We start from the raw sequence: 15,966 nt of genomic DNA, 5'->3' as shown, positions 1-15,966 counted from the left end.
CCATACGTCGACACAGACAAAGCATCAAGACAGCCGCAATCACTGTGATACCATGCTACATGCCGGCGTCTCCTATCGTTTGACTCTGATACGGACAATGGATGTCGCTCATGCCCTCCAGGCCTCGCACGTCACTGCTACAGTTCTTCGGGAGGTAGAAGTGCAGAGGCCCACGGCCCATACAGAAGCTGTGCTCCGACATCTTTAAAAGGACGATGCTGCTGCATGTACCCGCGGCCCAGACTTTCTTTTGTGGCATACCCATGTCCCCGACATCCGCAACGTCCCGGGAACAGGTCTCTGCGCGGAAGATTGCGCAGCTTATGGCAGCTGCCGATGTTGAGGTATTGCGAAGTACGTGCTATTCACGTTCGCTGCGCCATTTGTGGTATTCATTTTGCTCATCAAATTACAGGACAGCTACACCTGCTGAAGAAGAACCGTGGATACTTGAGCTTCGCAGTACCAGATGGTGCATTGTTTGTACACACCTTTGAAGAGATGTTTCGCATGGCCCTCGAAATCGGGTCGCACAACACTCTAACCATCTGGTTGCTGCGGTGCAGCAAACCTGAAGAGCAATGGCCTGCATTTGCAGACATCGTCAAGATGGTAAGTCACCCCGTCATGAAATCCTCAATTGCTCTCACATTGGAGTAGATTCGTTTTTTGCACCACCAGCTGGACCTCATGGAGGAGCCAGCGGAAGACGATTCGGTTGAACGGTATATGATCGACTTCGACGAAGCACTGCAAATCGTTCAGTATCTCACTGCGGTGATACAAGATTTCGGACAAGGACGACCACCAAGTCCAATGCCTCAAGGACTTGCGACACGTTTTCCGGCTGTGCGCCGTCGAGCTAGCACCTGATCTCCGGTATAACTGCAACATCGCCGCACTATACCGGCCTCCGTATCTTTGTCTTCGTCTCACCGTTACGAATCTGTGCCCGCCTCTGCAGTCTTCCAAACTCTTTTGTTCTTCGCCTCCACTAGTTTTGCCACTTCACCATTTCGTGTGCGTCACCACCTACATACAGCGTCTCCCACGAAACAAAATGCCAGAGAAATGTCTTTTATCTTCCACGATAACCATTTTGGCCGTTGCCTGCCGTGTTGCGTCCTTCTGAGTGGAAGGTACACGTTGTTCTTTGTTTATGGAGTTCTTTGTCCTCGCTGCTGCGACGCGGGCCACTCGGCCTCGCCGTTCTATATACACCCTGCCGTTACCCATCCCCGGAGTCGAATCATTCCCATCGGCACCCATGTCGATCCCATGGCCGACACATGAGCTCCCCTTCGACCTTAGAGAGGGCAAGGACTCGCTCGTCACCAGCGACTTTTGCAACGTCCAGTGGCGCCCAGGCCCACCCAGCCAGTCTGAAATCAGCTGCTATCGGATGGCCGTGAATGATGCCCGCAGGACGATGACAAGGCAGCTACTGTCTGTGACGGACCAAGGTGAATGCAGCGTCTTCGGCGACAGCTTTGAACTGACGAAGCATGTCAGTAGCGACACTGGAGCGATCCGAGCTGGAATGTGATGCAGCTGGGGAGTGGAAGGCGGAGTTTGTTGCCCTGCTAGAGCTGGTGCAAGATCTCGAAAGCAAGAGGGATGAGAAGCTCTTGTTCCTTGCGTCCCAAATCAACTCGACGGAGAGTCTGCGAAGGTTGATGACCGTGGTGCGCGTCTTTTCTTCCAGGTCCCGATGCCCTGCCCATGAATCTTGTCGCCACAGATCGTAGTTTGCAACATGCAGCTGACCCTCCTGGGGAAAGCAGTGGAGAAAAAGGCGCCGTCTGGGGCCTTGCGGAAGCTGCCGCTGCTGTTCGGCCTGAGGACCGCACGGGAGCACCGCAAGATGCTCGAGCGGTGGTCACGGGAGTTGCAGTGGCGTATCTGCTGGACGGCATTGCATAGAACGGACATCGGCTGGTATGAACCCGGGCGGGTCTGTTGAGCCATCCTGGTTCCTTGTCACCGACCCTGGGCTCAGCATACAATACCCCGGACAAACAACAGGCCCATCTTGAGTTCTCGATATCAATATCTCACACCTGTCACCCCCGCGCAACCAACCCCAGTTGCTCTACACCTCCCCGAAATGAAAAAAAAAGTTTCCTCGTACTCTGGCGGCACCTAAACGATACATGCCAAAGCGAGTCTAAACGATTTTCTGGCATGAGGTCTCGAATACGCTTCTTTTGCCGCTTAATCGTTAATGTGCACTGCTATGAATTCATCCACCCATTCACCGTTTCTTTGTCCCCACCCACCCTTCCGTCCGCACGTGCTCGCGACGCGTCGCGCCCTTCTCGGCATTCTCCGCGCACACATATAGGACCATATCTGTGTGGCCTCAATCCTAGCCGGTCCTCTGACTGTAACAACTCGTTCCCCGCACCACAACACTCTAAGCTCACCCCAAACCACGATGTTCACCTACATGATTGCTAGCTCCAATCTCTTGCCGTCGTACTACACCTCGCATGCGCCCGAGGGTCAACCTCGCCATCGACAGATGGTGGCCCAGGCAGACTGGAAGTGGGCCGCACAACAATTAGCACAGCCCGGTACTATGCCTATTTTACATCCGCGACCACGGGCGTGGCAAGATTCCCCAGACTACTGGAGCATCGGCATCTGCAAGCAGCTCGAGGAGCTGGTCAAAACTGAGGCCTCCCGCGAAGAAGCGACCAGGTCGCTGGAGCTACCCTCCCTGCGCGCCCTACAGAAATCTCTTCCGACCAACGCACGAAAGACAAGACCTGCTGCGATGAGGCAGGCAGCTCTGGTGCCGCATCGCGTCTTCTACCCCCCCGATGAGGATGTGTGGGAAGCCACTGACGGACGGTACATAACGTCATCACAAGCTACCGCCATCCCTGCTCCGGCTGTAGGGTGGACAGTGCGTCTTGTTCAGCCAAGCTACATTGGCCCGTTGGAAGACGATCTGCCGCTGGCTGACCGTCTTACACAAGTCGCCGACCAATGCTGGCTGGCTTCGCCGTTGAAGAGCGAATGGAAGGAGCATGCAGTCGGGCCTCAGTATGTTTGAAGTTGTATCTCTATTTGTGCCACACTAACCCTTTGACCGTTCCAGGCCACAACAGTCAACAACGCTAACACAAATCACTCCGCAGGGGCCGCATCTTAGTGTAGCGCATAAAAGGGTGTTCAGCGACAACACTTCGTCCTTTGTCGCCGTCGCTAAACCTGCTCGTGGGCGGCGGAACACGATCAGCGAGGCGCCACCACCGGTCCCACCGAAGGACACGGTTACAGACACCGCACACCTTGCTGCCTCGCACCAAAATCTTCCACCAAAACCGCAATCGAAGTCGTCCACGGACGCCACTATCTTTGTTTGCGTCTTCTGCCTGCAGGCTAGTGTTGGAACATGTGCTCACCAAGAGCACACTCGCAGTCATAGCAAGGTCTGACATTGCTGTCTTGCCCCTCACTATTTCTTATTCACTTATTGCGCACTATTACCGTATACGTCCCATTGTTGTACACTTACTAGACCTCATTATCGAACTTCATTACCGTCCAGTTTATCATATTCATCTTTCACAAGCTATAGCGTCGACGCGATGATTACTGACCGGGTAAGTCAACAGGAGATGGCCTCATTAGCAGGATTAAGAACGTGAATAAATTAGTCGTAGTGCTTCGCACTCCATAAGCTCGCCTGACACCTTGCGGGAGTGCGTCTCTCCCCTCCCAGTTCCTTACGCGCCTTTCTCGCTACCTTTCTTCGCGCTTCTTTCTTTCGACGTTCGAGATACGATGCGGCTGAGTGCGCTCAGGATACACAAAGGTTCCACTCTCCATCGCCTCTGTAACCTCCTCTGTGGTGTTCGGGTTCATCGGAGGAAACAACCGGTCCATCTGGCGGAGGTGAGGTCTTGGAAAGCCTGCATCGTGGCGTGGCTTGCGCTCTTTGGGCTCGTAAGTCCCAGAGGCGATGGCTTCTCTTCGACGACTTGCGAAGGCTTCGGGTGAAAGGATAAAAATACGCAGTTCGCCTTTCTTGATGCGCTTGAGGAGAGCAGAGGCCGTACTCTTTCCGCCACGGGTCTCGGACGGTACACAGTGCTGCAGTGGCTGGGGGAGGCCTTCGATAACCGCACAATACTGATTTTCGTAATCCCACTGCGCTGTATACTAGATTCGAGCGAGCGGGTCACCGGTGGCGTCTCCTGAAAATAGTTGATGAGCCTAAACGACTCTGTTCAAGATGGGTACTGACGAAGCATATCGATTACTGCGCACTTCACTTTGCGTTGACGACGTTTCCTAGCCTCTGACGCACCCATAGCGTTCTGCGCCTGGCGCGTGATACACCGAAGAACACCTGCCTGTCTTCGTCAAGTGTCTCTGCTTAAATTTACTGCTCGGCGACTCACGCAGCGCTCGCGTTTCACGTCTTCGACCACCATTCGGCGATATTGCCCAGCAACGCCGAATCGTTGAGCGGGTCTTCTGGAAGCGGGGCATAACTAGAAAGGGAAGGGATATGTCAAGACGCCGTGGTACCGCTGCCGCCAGGGTACGCGGCGAGATTTCTAGGAGTTGGTCGGGGAGAGATAGGCTAAGCTTACGCGAGAAGCTCATAACGAAGAGCCCATTCGTGTAGAAATCACTGCGCACAGGCCGAAGAGAGCTACCAGAGTTAACATACTATCAGTCCCGAAGAGTGAGCCGGTACAACTGTGTACGAGGTCTTTTTTTTTCCGCTTGTTTATAAAGGCCCGTAGGGCTACTGCTACATGAGGGCCTGCCGTGTACGAGGTCAGCAAGCCTTCTTGTCACGGCGAGGCCATGGAATGTCTGCAGCCGTCAATGGCAGTAATGGCGAGAAGGAAGATGTCGTGTCGACCGCTTGCAGGTCTCCTCGGGGACCACGAGACGAGATCCGAAGACTGTACCACTCTCGAACTCGTCCGTATCCCGCGTCATATTACGGTGTCCAATATGACTCGCACAACACCGATAGAATCGTGAGAATAGCGGAGGATCGTCTCGAACCTGTCTTTGAACGGCCCACGGCATCCGAAGGGAGGATAGCCCGCACGCGACTTCTCGAACGGATCCTGGCACTGCCTTGCGTATGCTTTCTCCAATGGGACCTCAAAACAGATCATCAGACAGGGTTACAGAGTAAATGAAGTTCCAGACCTTTGAGTCTAGGCTGAGGACGCGCCGACCTTGGATGCTTTATAATTACCATGGTTCACCTCATCCATGGAGAAACAGTCTTCAGCTCCACATCTGTCGGTCCCTTGTCCAATGAAATCGCATAGCATTGATATAGATATATCTTGCGTGTTCCTAGGTTCGTGGCGCAGCTTTAACGGAGCTCGTCTGCACAACCTGTAAGCAATCCGAGACTGAAGGACGATCGAACAGGCGAATGCGACAATCGAGACTACGCGCAGACGGTCTTACGACCCAGCCTCCGCATGATATATGGATGCCGCTGACGGATAGCAGACTGAGGAGAGGAGCGTATGTGTTGTTACAGCGTTGAGTGTTGGGAAGTGCGACCTGTTGTGGGTCGCGAGGTGCAGGTCATTGGGCGCGAATACAATGGTAGATGCGTCTTGCTTGCGACTTCTTATCAGCCCCTAAATCCATATTACATTCTAATCAGGCTCACAGAATCACCTTCTCAGCGACGGGTCTAATTAAAATTAGCAGGGTCAAACTCTAAAAATGCCCAAAAGAATTGCACTCCGAAGGATTGCACAGGCGTAGAATCGGTGGGTCAAGTCATTTGTCACACATACAGCGAGAATACATCCAAGTCTGTTCAACGCCGCCGAGGTTGTAATCACTGTCCATCTCGCTCCTACTTGACAATAGGGTTGACACCCCTTGCGGATAGGTAGTCTTTTGCAGCACTTGCATTCTGTTAGGGCATGAGCTTGATATACGCATTTGCAGCCCTCCGATAACAATACGCACCAGGCCCTTGATCATCTCATATATGCTCTTGTCGTGATACCGCAACCCGGTAGCGGGGTCGGTGTATGGTCCCTGAGAGTACTTAAATAACCACCATAAATATTCCCCAGAAAAGCGTACCTCCAGCCCAGTAATGTCACAGTACTTCCGTTGCGGTAAGACAGACGGTGGCGCTTCAATTGACGAATCTTGAAGCACGAGGAATCAATCATTGTTCCTCGGCAGAAAGATATTACTCACACGTAGGAAGTTCTTCTTCCAGCTCTTCCCCGGCAGCTGTGCCGTCTATGTCCATCTTCTCTTCGCGCTCTTGTCGTTTCCGTTCCCGCTCGACGCGTTCGCGTTCGCGCTCCTGCGTCAGGACAGCCTTAAGGTTCTTTGTTCGACGGTTGACATTCTTCGCGTAATTTGGGTTCTTGAAAGGTCTTGGGTAGTGTATGTACGACAGCTGTTCCGCTAGCGTCTGGGCATATGGTAAGTTCTTGCCCAAGGGACCTCAAGTTGAGCTGCTTACGGGTACTGGAGGACTGGACGGATCAGACTCTGCTGCCGCCGCTAACTTCTTCTTTCCAGACCCTTTCGGAGGCCTAAACATGAATTAAGTTGTCGATGCCTTCTGGGTGCAAGACCTACATGATGAGTGGCGAGAAGCAAAACGTGGCGGTCAAGGCCAAGCATACGAAAGCGGGACCATCCCGCCGCCTCGGCACGGATTGATGGAATCACCGATCTGCGATCAATATTTGGCGTCTATTATTTCTTCACCCGTTGACCACAGTCTTTCTCAGTCATTTCGTTGCGGGGTATGAGCATGCGTCTTACTACCAAACATTGCTTATACTAAAGCGAGGCATTTACAGCGCCTTGTCGCAATGGACTCTCTCCTCGCTAAAGCGGATGCCATACGACCAGCGCCGAAGAGACGGAAGATCGACAAGGATGGCCACCACAAGCCAAGCGGTTCAAAGCAGGCAGAGAATAGTCATGACAAGACCTTAAACTCTGTTGCGCGACATACTGCCCTTCCCCCATCTCTCCGTCTCACTTCCCCTCCGCCAGAAGGTGTCAAGAAGTACAATCATATTGCAAACAAGAAACTTCGTACTCAGCTCACACGACAGTCCACTCTTGCTGCAAGGCAAAAGGCGCTACTGAAGGATGCTGAGCTGCTGTTGACAGAAGAGGCTGGGATGATCGAAGCGGAGGGAGAACTGGAGAAGACATGGAGGGTCGGTCAAAGCGAGGTTGTCCAAGCGGCGGGGCAGGAGGCGGCAAAGGGAAGAAAAGAGTGGGTGTTGGACGGTGGTCCGTACCTATCACGGTACACAAGAAACGGAAGGTGCGAAATTTGTCTTATAATCTTGTGTTGCCCACCCAACGCCTCCGATGTGCAGACATATGGCTATTGTCGGAAAGAAGGGTCATGTGGCGACGTTCGACTGGCAGACTGCAACTATGCATTCTGAGCTTCAGCTTGGCGAGACATGTCGGGATATAACGTACGTGGACATTTCATGGCCCTGATACCTTTCGCTTATCCCTCTTATATGCTTAGGTTTCTCCATGACCATTCACATTATGCTGTCGCACAGAAGAAATATGTCTTCATCTATGACCGCGATGGTGTGGAACTCCATAGGCTCAAGTCGCACATTGAGCCGACGCGTCTCGAATTTTTGCCTTATCATTGGCTGCTCGCTAGTGTGGTACGTACCGCTCTGTGCTGATATAGCCTAGACGCTAACGTGTGTGCGTTTTCAGGGAAACGCTGGTTGGCTCAAATACCAGGACACCTCCACCGGCAAGGTGGTCGCTGAACATCGGACAAAGCTGGGTGCCTGTAATACTATGTGCCAAAATCGGCATAACGCCGTCATTCACCTCGGTCACCAGAATGGTACTGTTACGCTCTGGACACCGAACTTGCCGCATCCTGCGGTCCGTCTACTGGCCCACCTCGGCCCAGTTGCTGGGCTTGGGGTGGATCCGAGCTCTGGAGGCAGATACATGGCAACGTCTGGCCGGGACGGTACCGTGAAAGTGTGGGATTGTCGAAACTGGAAAGGCGCGGTCAGAGAGTGGAAAACGCGAGGAGGTGGTGCTGAGCTTGAATGGAGTCAGAAGGGCGTGCTGGCGGTCGCCACCGGTGGCAGCGTAAATGTAAGTTTAAGCTCGCGAGGCTCCAATATACTTCTGCTCAGACCCGTCTCCAGACATACGCGAAGCCGGCGATACATTCTCCTTTTACTGGTTCAGTGCAACCCCCTTTATACCTCACACATCCTATTCCCCATCGTCCGCTTATCTCTGTCCGCTTCTGCCCTTTCCAAGATATTCTCACCATCGGACACTCTGCCGGTCTCTCCAGTATCCTAGTTCCCGGTTCAGGTGAGCCCAATTTCGACAGTTCGGAGGCCGATCCCTTCGAGAATAAGAGGGCCAGAAGAGAAAGGGAGGTGAAGAACTTGCTCGACAAGGTGCGTACAAGTCGAACTATGGTCGTAAATGCGCGGGAAGGCAACATGAGCATCGCAGATACAACCAGACGCTATCACCCTCGACCCTGAATTTATCAGCTCACTTGCGCCCGAACCCAAACTCACAACCGCCGTCAACGACAAGATCGAGGTGCCCTACGCCCAACTGCCACGTCTCGAACGTTTGCGTGTTTCTGGCAAAGCAGATGAGACAGAGGGCGACGCTGAGAATGAAAACGCGGATGATGGCGATGACGAGGCTGCCTCAAGCCGGCCCTCCAAGGCGGAGAAAGAGAAGAAGAAAATGCGTGGAAAGAATAAGAGCCTCAAGCGGTACTTGCGCAAGCAGAGGAAGAATGTCATCGATCCGAAAGCTGTAGGTCTTGCTGGTTCGTGTGTGTTAGTCAGTGGTTAACGGAGAGTTCTGTAGGTTGCTGTTCGCGCAAAATTAGAGAAGCAGAGGGAAGAGCGGAAGAAGGCCATCGCGATTGCCAAAAAACAGGTGGACGAGCGAAAACCGTCCGCGCTCGACCGGTTTAGGCGGGCAACATAACTACGCCGAGCAACGGTACGCACTGTTAGCGATCTGGTTAGTTGTTTTTGGCCCATTGGTATCTTGAAAGCATTTGCATCAACTTGCACTCCTGTCCAGGGCGCGCGGCGCTACACGACTGGCACACAGAGCTGACGCGGCACTTGTAACGACAAACACCGCCTCATATATCTGAATCTATCTTTTTCCTGTCACGCTCTCTTCAGCTTTGTCTGGCTTGCGCTTCTTGGCACGATAGGTAGCCTTCCCGACGGTGATTGGATATGCCTCCAATTTCGCGACTTCGAGTCGAAAGAACCCAATGTCATCTTCCGCTAATCTGATGACAGACTCTTTAGAGCAGACAAGCTGATTTTTACACTGACCTTTGAGTTTTATGCAGTCGCAGAGTCTCTTGGAGACGTTTATGAGTACTTCCCAGCTGTGGGGACATGCCCGTTAACTGCCATTCAATGTACGCGCTCGCGAGACACGCATGGCGAGAGCTGCGTACGCAGGTGCCGCGCCACGACTAAGAGAATCTCCTGAATATCCAAAAGGTGCGCTCGCAGGTGAGCCGTTGATATATATTTTCTGTCTTTCTCATAGGGCCGATCGTCGGGGCCAGACAAGGAGTGTTTCTTAGACCGGCGAAGTTACGTTTTCACTCTCTTCATCCCAATCCAGATTATAGAATGGCTGGCCAGCCTAATACTACTGTTCTTATTGAATCAACCCCTCCCAGGTCGAGGTGACACTACTACTTGCTATTGCGACTCATTGACACCTTTACGAGGTGAGAGGTCGAGTGCAAATAAAGTAATACGCTAGCAGTATGCTACTTACGACGAGCAAGAAGAAGTGCCACAGGCCACTCAACGTCGACTTCATCGGTATCCTTCGGCAGTGCACTGCTATCCTGCTCTGCCGCGTGCTCCTTCAACTTGTCACGGAATCGCCTGGCGATGTCACCATGTGGGTTCTCCTTGTCAGCAGGGTACCTAGTCTGGTGCGTGTGGAAGGAGCTGAACGTATGCAGGTAGGACAGCAGGTCGTCCCACGTCATCTTCTTCGGCAGAATAATTGGTCGTGGAGAAGGGAAGTGAGGGTGGTAGTTGCCTAGACTTCGCGTGAGGTACTGTGATGGTTAGAGCTGTGAGACTAACGCACCAGTGAAGTAAATCCGTTCGAAGTCTTGGAACTTGTCCGGGACGACGGACCCAGGATCCGGCACGCCCACCAGATGATCGTCGAGTATGCTGCGTCCTGGCTGTTCCCAGTGGGGGCCCAGAGACTTCTCGGGATCGGTACCCCGAGAATACTCGTGTATAAGGTACGTCGCAGAAGGGTAGCGAGGGAGGCGGAACTCAGAGTATCCCTGCGTCAGAATGAGTGAAGAGACAAGCAGGTGTCGACGAGACACACGCACCCAGGCGGCAAGTGTTCCATGTTGCCTCAGCACCCTAGCCACTTCTGGCCAGACTTTCTTCCAATCGAGCCAATGAGCGGACTGGGCTGAGAGCCGGAGCAGCTGATGAGATTGGAGCTGGCCACAGCAAGTGCTATTCCACGAACCTGACGTGACCAAGTCTACACTGCCATCCTCCAAGAATGATAGTTCTTCAGCCGCCGACTGTTTGAATTCAAGTTCCCCTGCATACGCCGTCGTGCCGATATGCTTCTGGGCCTGCTCTATCATGGTGCTGCTGGGATCGACACCGATGACATTTTGGAATGGCCTCAGTTCGACGGTAGCGTGGCCTGCCTCCCAGTCAGCACTGGGACAGCATAATAGCGAAACAAATGGCGACGTACCGGTACCGCAACCGATGTCCACCGCGGTCCCCCAACGCGCCTTGGGACCAAGTCCGTGGTAATGAAACACGAAGTCGAAGAGCTGTTTAGGATATGTGGGCCGTATCGCTGCATACCTGGCCGCGTTATAGGTCGTCTTTGCGTAGGTCGCCATGACGTGTCAAAGTGCGGATGTGCGGACTGCTTCCCCGCTCGTGTATATATGTATATCTCGAGCTTGACATTGACTCGAGCTCTTCGGCCGATGCATTCAGCGCCCTTCGTGGCGCAGCGTGAGCGGTGATGGCGAACCACCTCGCTAAATGCTGCTGCCATAAGTTGACTCGAGTCGTGCATGTGCTTGAGCCGAAATCCGAATCATTATATTCGCATCGCGCAGCGTATAGTATCCTCATCGTGGGGTTTATGATAGCCTAGCCTTACATCCTGAATCCAAATAAAAGAGAATCGAAGTCACCATTGCGAAACCAGGCTGTCCTTGCGCTCAGCCAGCTCAAAGCCTTCCGGTCGGTGAACGATGTCTTCCCGCCTCTGTGCCTGGTCGAGCGAAACAAGGCAGAGACTCCCCGATGGGCGTTTCGTACACGAGATAACCGTGGCCAGCTCCTGGGCCCGTGCCCTGCATTCGGCACTCGCCTGTGCGCTGACAGGCACAGCTTCTTCCGAGTCGTGCGACTCCCTCCGTGGTCGCAGCCTTGACAGCCACGATCCAGAGGGTCTTGACGACTCCGACGGCGAGCCGGCGGTAGCGTTTGGCGGCGAGACAGCGCGGCGAGGTATGTGTGCCGCAAAGAGGCGGCTGACGCGCTCATGAAAACCTCCTGACGTCGACGAGACAGGAGGGCTCTGTTCGGAGGACGCAGCCCGCAGCATCATCCGGCAATACATCTCGTCTGGGATACTCGGGTCGAACGGATGCTCTTCAACTTGCTCGTCGCTGATAGAGATCATCGGTGGCTGCTCATCCTCGCCGTCTGCATCCTCGGGGACGTCGGAGCACGTGATAGGCAGCAGACCTGGTGTGGTGATGGGTGACGAAGCAACGGTTGACGTCGAGATCGAGGAGCTCGAGCCGGTGCTCCCTACGCTCCAGACGGACGACCGTTTCCTGTACGGCAACATGAGTTCCAGTGCTCAGCACCGATATGCGTAGTCGCGAGTATTAGGTGAAAGAAAAGAATCTACGAGGGGGCTGTGAGTTACAAAGAAGAAGGGAGGGCACACATGCGATGAGGGCACCATCCACTCACAGGGAAAGACCAGATGACCGCTGAGTGGGTGAACAGCAACATGCCTGCGAAGATAAATACCCAGGAGCCCTCCCGGTTAGCCATATGCCAGCCGGAATGCACTTCAGAACCGTTTCTGGATCGCCTCGGACAGCCTCCAAGAGCTTTACCCGTCGAATAGTCAGGCAGCCGGGAGTGTAGCGGCAGGTCCCTACATGAGCCGAAACATGTCACAGCGCTGTCGCAGCTCGCTCCCAAGGCTGGCTGACCCGCGGCATGGACCTGCTCGAGAACTCGAAACGATGCCTAACGATGTCGCGACTCAGACTTTGGTCCAAGGTACTACAGCGCGCAGATCACCTCTGAAAGGCATTCCGAACATGACGGAACAGTCAGCGACCCCGATGCCCAGCGATAGCACCATTCTCTTAATTTATTCATGTTCGGTTCTGAGCACAACTACAAGTCCATGGACCTGTAGCGGGGAAGAATTAGTGTCGGTTCATGTCAGTATGCGCATCTTGCGGTAATAAATCGAGCGGGCGCCAAAATGCAAGCGATCTCCAGCGGATAGTACTAGACCGCCCGACGGGTGTAAGGATCTGGCCCCCAGTGGCGGCACACGAAGGTAGGCTTGGAAAAAGACTGCAGAATTCTAGAGATAAGGCTGCAGCGCAGCATCCGTAGCTCGAGTACGGTCGAGCGCACCCTCAAGCAGGCACAGAATTCGGGAGTGGTGAGAGAATCCAGAGGAAGCGAAAAGGGCGCATGTAATATAAGCGCCCCGAGTCGCTCGGAAACGGACCTCGACGCGGGCCGCGACGCGCTGTGCAAGTTGCACAACACCACCCATACACGCAGCATGGGCTTAGAACTTCAGTTCGAACAAGCTGCCCTAGGGCAAGCAACAGGCTGCTTTAAACTTGTTCAGACGAAGCCCATGACGCTCGGTGAGTGCTGCACCTTTTCCAAAACGGACGGTCAGCACCTTCGACCATATGCTTGCCATGTTTCTTCTTTGGAGCGCGGCCCTGGATTCACCATTCTAAAGTTGTTTCCATGTAGGGCCAGAGAGACACTGCTTCCGCTAGTCTCCTAACAGTGGTCAGCACCTCCAATGAGGCTGACATCCAAGACTCGACACATTTTGGTTGGCAGTCCTCCTTTTCCAGCCTTTCTCGCCCGCTCTCATCCTATCGTCCCCAGACTTTCTAGTTATGATGCAGCTTGACGCTGTCGCTTGTTTCGCGGTGCTTCAGCTGCTGTTGGCGGCCCAGGCGGCCGTGGTGCCATGGCAGGACGTGCAAGAGCTTCTCATCGACGCGCAAGGCGTGGTCCTGCAGCCACTAGCAGCAGACGTGTTTTCGAGTGCTTCTGAAGTGCCTCCTAATACTTCATCCGGCTCAACACTGCCATCAACCTCCGTCAGCATTAGCTTCGCTGGCCAGTTCTCCGACGCGGGGACTCGGACGATAACGTGTACGACGTCTACGATATCAGCGTTTTCTTCTGTCGCGCCACAGCCTACGTCTCCCGTAGACGATATCAGGAGGACATCATCATCATCATCATCATCATCATCGTCTTCTTCCAGGTCTTCACTCCGTGCATCGTCGTCACAAATACAGCCGGCATCCCCTACGAGCAGTGCATCCTTGAGAAGCACGTCCGCCCAGTCCTCTTCGGCAAGCCGAGTCCCCACTACGACAGCGGCGACTGTTACTGCCCCAACAGGTCCGGCATCGACCTCAACTTTAGCAACCGCGCAGCCATCCTCCACGAAGCTGGTCTTCGCACACCACATCGTAGGTAACACCTACAATTATACTCAGTTATCCTGGGCAAACGGTATGTTTTCTCTATCTTCTCCAGGCTGATTGACGAATACCTCTTTAGATATCTCCTTGGCGTCCTCAAAGGGCATCGACGCCTTCGCTCTGAATATCGGCAATGACAGCTGGGAGCCGGGGCAGGTCAGCAACGCGTATGCCGCCGCCCGTAGCTTGAACACGACCTTCAAGCTCTTCTTCTCCTTCGACATGACGTCATTCCCATGCGCCGCGACGACGAACGTGCCAATCATCCGACAGTACATCCAGAACTACACCGCACACACAAACCAGCTGCTCTACAACGGCAAGGTGTTCGTATCGACGTTCGCTGGCCAGGACTGCACGTTCGGAACAAGCTCCGTGAACCAGGGCTGGACGAACACCGTCAAGAACGGGCTGAACACGTACTTCGTGCCGAGTTTTTTCGTAGATCCCGCGACATTCAAGAACTACTCAGTGCTGGATGGTGCTTTTGGTGTACGTGTTCTTCTTCTCGCTGCTGATGACGATAATCACATCGAGCAGTGGAACTCGGGCTGGCCGATGGGTGATTACAACATCACGTTCGACCAGGACCAGTCATACATCTCCAACCTTGGGAACCGTTCGTACATGGCCGCCGCCTCGCCATGGTTCTTTACAGTACGTCCTCTCCCCTCTTCGCTGCACGTCCACTCATGCCCATCGGTGGTAGCACTATGGCCCAAACACCTATAACAAGAACTTCATCTATCGTGGCGACGACTGGTTGCTCGCGCAACGCTGGGAGGAGCTCGTTACGAACAGAAGCGTCGTCAACTTCGTCGAAGTCAACACCTGGAACGACTACGGCGAGTCGCACTACGTTGGCCCGATCGAGGGCGTACAGCCCATGTCGCAGGCATGGGTGAATGGCTTCGAGCATACTGGTAGGCGTCTTTTCTGTTTAGCCCTCCTTTATCCGTTCCCCAAAATCCGGTCATTCTGTGCTGACTGGCGACTCCGTGCGTTCGTAGGCTGGCTTGACCTCATCGCGTACTACATCACCGCCTTCAAGACGGGATCTTACCCACCCATCACCCGAGACCGCACCTTCCTCTGGGCGCGGCTGTTCCCCGCCGCGGCAAATGCAACGAATGACGCTGTTGGCAAGCCACGAACTGGCAGTGGGTGCGTTATCTCCTCAAACTTTCCATGTACCGTTTCTCACTGCCCATTCCCTGTGTTTGACCCCATAGACCCAAGACTACCTCTGGGCGGTTGTCCAGCTGACCGCACCGGCCAACGTCACGCTCGCATGCGGGCCCTCCACGGTGGTGGCGAGCGTATCGGCGGGGACAACTAAGCTCAAGCTACCGCTTGTCACGAATTGCACGGTCTCCAGTGCCATCGTGCGCGGCACGAACATTACAGCGTTTGTTCCGCCCGGCATGAACTTCAAGACCACGCCCGTGACATACAACTTCAATGCCTTTGTGGCAGCTTCGCCGTAGACACGTGTGCTACACAGCTGTCCTTGAGCATAGATATAGAGATGACATCATTCCCTACACAACTGTCCCAGATTCTGGCATTCTCCCTCCCTGACGTTAGGGGAACGAGCAGTCCTGCGCCTGTTTCTAGAGGTCGGTTCTCTCCGAGTCTATCCTTCTGACGACGCACGCAGAGCCAAACACGCCAACGACAATGTCCGTCACTGTTTCTGGGCAAGCTTCTACCAACAGAGTTCGTCATGCTTTTCTACTGTGATCTACCTGCAGTCGTGTTTGGCTCGGACGTGGCACCGGACAGATTGACTTGAACGCCATCGAACCAACAGGCGGTGTCCATTACCCTTTGTCGCGGGTAGCACTATGAATTCAAAAGGAAAATCAAGAATCGACAGGTAAATGAATTCGCCTTGGTACAGCATCGTTGCACTAACGTGACCGCAATGTAGGCAATGCTCTTAGCGGAAACACAGTCGCCTCGAAGCATGGTTCCTTGATTCTGCGGGAGACAGCACCTCCGAAACCGTGCAGCCGACCTGCACACGCGTTGTAGGTAAAATCCGCGGCTATGTCCAGACATCCTGGGCAAACTGTATGCTCTTTGCCCCCCCCCCCCCTCCGGGTCCAGGCCAACAA

The 15,966-nt window shown here is 54.0% G+C and overlaps 8 protein-coding genes across 8 annotated transcripts; 5 read left to right on the top strand and 3 right to left on the bottom strand.

The window, feature by feature from the left end:
- The first annotated feature begins 157 nt into the window (after nt 1–157).
- Nucleotides 158–930, top strand: PHACADRAFT_259369 (uncharacterized protein). The gene is made up of 3 exons (XM_007397825.1): nt 158–354; nt 416–612; nt 661–930. The coding sequence occupies exons 1-3, from the start codon at nt 264–266 to the stop codon at nt 871–873; spliced, it is 501 nt and encodes a 166-aa protein (XP_007397887.1). The 5' UTR covers nt 158–263; the 3' UTR covers nt 874–930.
- A 436-nt stretch (nt 931–1,366) lies between these two features.
- PHACADRAFT_259367 (uncharacterized protein) lies at nt 1,367–2,266 on the top strand. Its single transcript, XM_007397824.1, has 3 exons — nt 1,367–1,463; nt 1,513–1,685; nt 1,742–2,266. Exons 1-3 carry the CDS (start codon nt 1,403–1,405, stop codon nt 1,961–1,963), a joined length of 456 nt encoding a protein of 151 aa, XP_007397886.1. The 5' UTR covers nt 1,367–1,402; the 3' UTR covers nt 1,964–2,266.
- A 169-nt stretch (nt 2,267–2,435) lies between these two features.
- PHACADRAFT_259365 (uncharacterized protein) lies at nt 2,436–3,544 on the top strand. Its single transcript, XM_007397823.1, has 2 exons — nt 2,436–3,051; nt 3,107–3,544. Exons 1-2 carry the CDS (start codon nt 2,450–2,452, stop codon nt 3,444–3,446), a joined length of 942 nt encoding a protein of 313 aa, XP_007397885.1. The 5' UTR covers nt 2,436–2,449; the 3' UTR covers nt 3,447–3,544.
- Nucleotides 3,545–5,182: 1,638 nt separating this feature from the next.
- PHACADRAFT_124649 (uncharacterized protein) lies at nt 5,183–6,589 on the bottom strand. Its single transcript, XM_007397822.1, has 5 exons — nt 6,491–6,589; nt 6,217–6,439; nt 6,097–6,164; nt 5,977–6,048; nt 5,183–5,920 (listed from the first exon to the last, which is right to left on the bottom strand). The coding sequence occupies exons 1-5, from the start codon at nt 6,569–6,571 to the stop codon at nt 5,861–5,863; spliced, it is 504 nt and encodes a 167-aa protein (XP_007397884.1). The 5' UTR covers nt 6,572–6,589; the 3' UTR covers nt 5,183–5,860.
- A 259-nt stretch (nt 6,590–6,848) lies between these two features.
- Nucleotides 6,849–8,868, top strand: PHACADRAFT_98393 (uncharacterized protein; the record flags this gene model as incomplete). The annotated part of the gene is made up of 7 exons (XM_007397821.1): nt 6,849–7,315; nt 7,371–7,475; nt 7,532–7,682; nt 7,738–8,136; nt 8,190–8,453; nt 8,512–8,643; nt 8,755–8,868. 7 exons carry the CDS (start codon nt 6,849–6,851, stop codon nt 8,866–8,868), a joined length of 1,632 nt encoding a protein of 543 aa, XP_007397883.1.
- An 814-nt stretch (nt 8,869–9,682) lies between these two features.
- Nucleotides 9,683–10,957, bottom strand: PHACADRAFT_259362 (uncharacterized protein; the record flags this gene model as incomplete). Its single annotated transcript, XM_007397820.1, has 5 exons — nt 9,683–10,104; nt 10,156–10,363; nt 10,415–10,500; nt 10,561–10,746; nt 10,801–10,957. The coding sequence occupies 5 exons, from the start codon at nt 10,952–10,954 to the stop codon at nt 9,824–9,826; spliced, it is 915 nt and encodes a 304-aa protein (XP_007397882.1). The 3' UTR covers nt 9,683–9,823.
- Nucleotides 10,958–11,144: 187 nt separating this feature from the next.
- Nucleotides 11,145–11,993, bottom strand: PHACADRAFT_259361 (uncharacterized protein). The gene has a single exon (XM_007397819.1). It carries the CDS (start codon nt 11,920–11,922, stop codon nt 11,254–11,256), a length of 669 nt encoding a protein of 222 aa, XP_007397881.1. The 5' UTR covers nt 11,923–11,993; the 3' UTR covers nt 11,145–11,253.
- A 1,382-nt stretch (nt 11,994–13,375) lies between these two features.
- On the top strand, nt 13,376–15,389 carry PHACADRAFT_147502 (glycoside hydrolase family 71 protein). The gene is made up of 6 exons (XM_007397818.1): nt 13,376–13,877; nt 13,926–14,338; nt 14,387–14,503; nt 14,556–14,769; nt 14,857–15,014; nt 15,079–15,389. The coding sequence occupies exons 2-6, from the start codon at nt 14,069–14,071 to the stop codon at nt 15,331–15,333; spliced, it is 1,014 nt and encodes a 337-aa protein (XP_007397880.1). The 5' UTR covers nt 13,376–13,877; nt 13,926–14,068; the 3' UTR covers nt 15,334–15,389.
- The last annotated feature ends 577 nt before the right edge of the window (nt 15,390–15,966 follow it).

Source organism: Phanerochaete carnosa, assembly GCF_000300595.1.
Source record: "Phanerochaete carnosa HHB-10118-sp unplaced genomic scaffold PHACAscaffold_7, whole genome shotgun sequence".
Lineage (NCBI taxonomy): Eukaryota > Fungi > Basidiomycota > Agaricomycetes > Polyporales > Phanerochaetaceae > Phanerochaete > Phanerochaete carnosa.
The sequence above is the reverse complement of the archived record's forward strand: the minus strand, read 5'-3'. Positions and strand labels throughout refer to the sequence as shown.

Bases quoted from the DNA above. Each gene is read 5' to 3' on its own strand.
- PHACADRAFT_259369 (XM_007397825.1), top strand. From the start codon at position 264: ATGTCCCCGACATCCGCAACGTCCCGGGAACAGGTCTCTGCGCGGAAG. The intron at 355-415 runs GTACGTGCTATT...ATCAAATTACAG, and splicing joins CGATGTTGAGGTATTGCGAA to GACAGCTACACCTGCTGAAG. The intron at 613-660 runs GTAAGTCACCCC...ACATTGGAGTAG, and splicing joins TTGCAGACATCGTCAAGATG to ATTCGTTTTTTGCACCACCA.
- PHACADRAFT_259367 (XM_007397824.1), top strand. From the start codon at position 1,403: ATGGCCGTGAATGATGCCCGCAGGACGATGACAAGGCAGCTACTGTCT. The intron at 1,464-1,512 runs GTGAATGCAGCG...GAAGCATGTCAG, and splicing joins ACTGTCTGTGACGGACCAAG to TAGCGACACTGGAGCGATCC. The intron at 1,686-1,741 runs GTGCGCGTCTTT...TTGTCGCCACAG, and splicing joins TGCGAAGGTTGATGACCGTG to ATCGTAGTTTGCAACATGCA.
- PHACADRAFT_259365 (XM_007397823.1), top strand. From the start codon at position 2,450: ATGATTGCTAGCTCCAATCTCTTGCCGTCGTACTACACCTCGCATGCG. The intron at 3,052-3,106 runs GTATGTTTGAAG...TGACCGTTCCAG, and splicing joins GAGCATGCAGTCGGGCCTCA to GCCACAACAGTCAACAACGC.
- PHACADRAFT_124649 (XM_007397822.1), bottom strand. From the start codon at position 6,571: ATGTTTAGGCCTCCGAAAGGGTCTGGAAAGAAGAAGTTAGCGGCGGCA. The intron at 6,049-6,096 runs GTACGCTTTTCT...AAGTACTCTCAG, and splicing joins GTGACATTACTGGGCTGGAG to GGACCATACACCGACCCCGC. The intron at 5,921-5,976 runs GTGCGTATTGTT...ATGCCCTAACAG, and splicing joins ATGAGATGATCAAGGGCCTG to AATGCAAGTGCTGCAAAAGA.
- PHACADRAFT_259361 (XM_007397819.1), bottom strand. From the start codon at position 11,922: ATGTTGCCGTACAGGAAACGGTCGTCCGTCTGGAGCGTAGGGAGCACC.
- PHACADRAFT_147502 (XM_007397818.1), top strand. From the start codon at position 14,069: ATGACGTCATTCCCATGCGCCGCGACGACGAACGTGCCAATCATCCGA. The intron at 14,770-14,856 runs GTAGGCGTCTTT...GTGCGTTCGTAG, and splicing joins GAATGGCTTCGAGCATACTG to GCTGGCTTGACCTCATCGCG. The intron at 15,015-15,078 runs GTTATCTCCTCA...TTGACCCCATAG, and splicing joins CACGAACTGGCAGTGGGTGC to ACCCAAGACTACCTCTGGGC.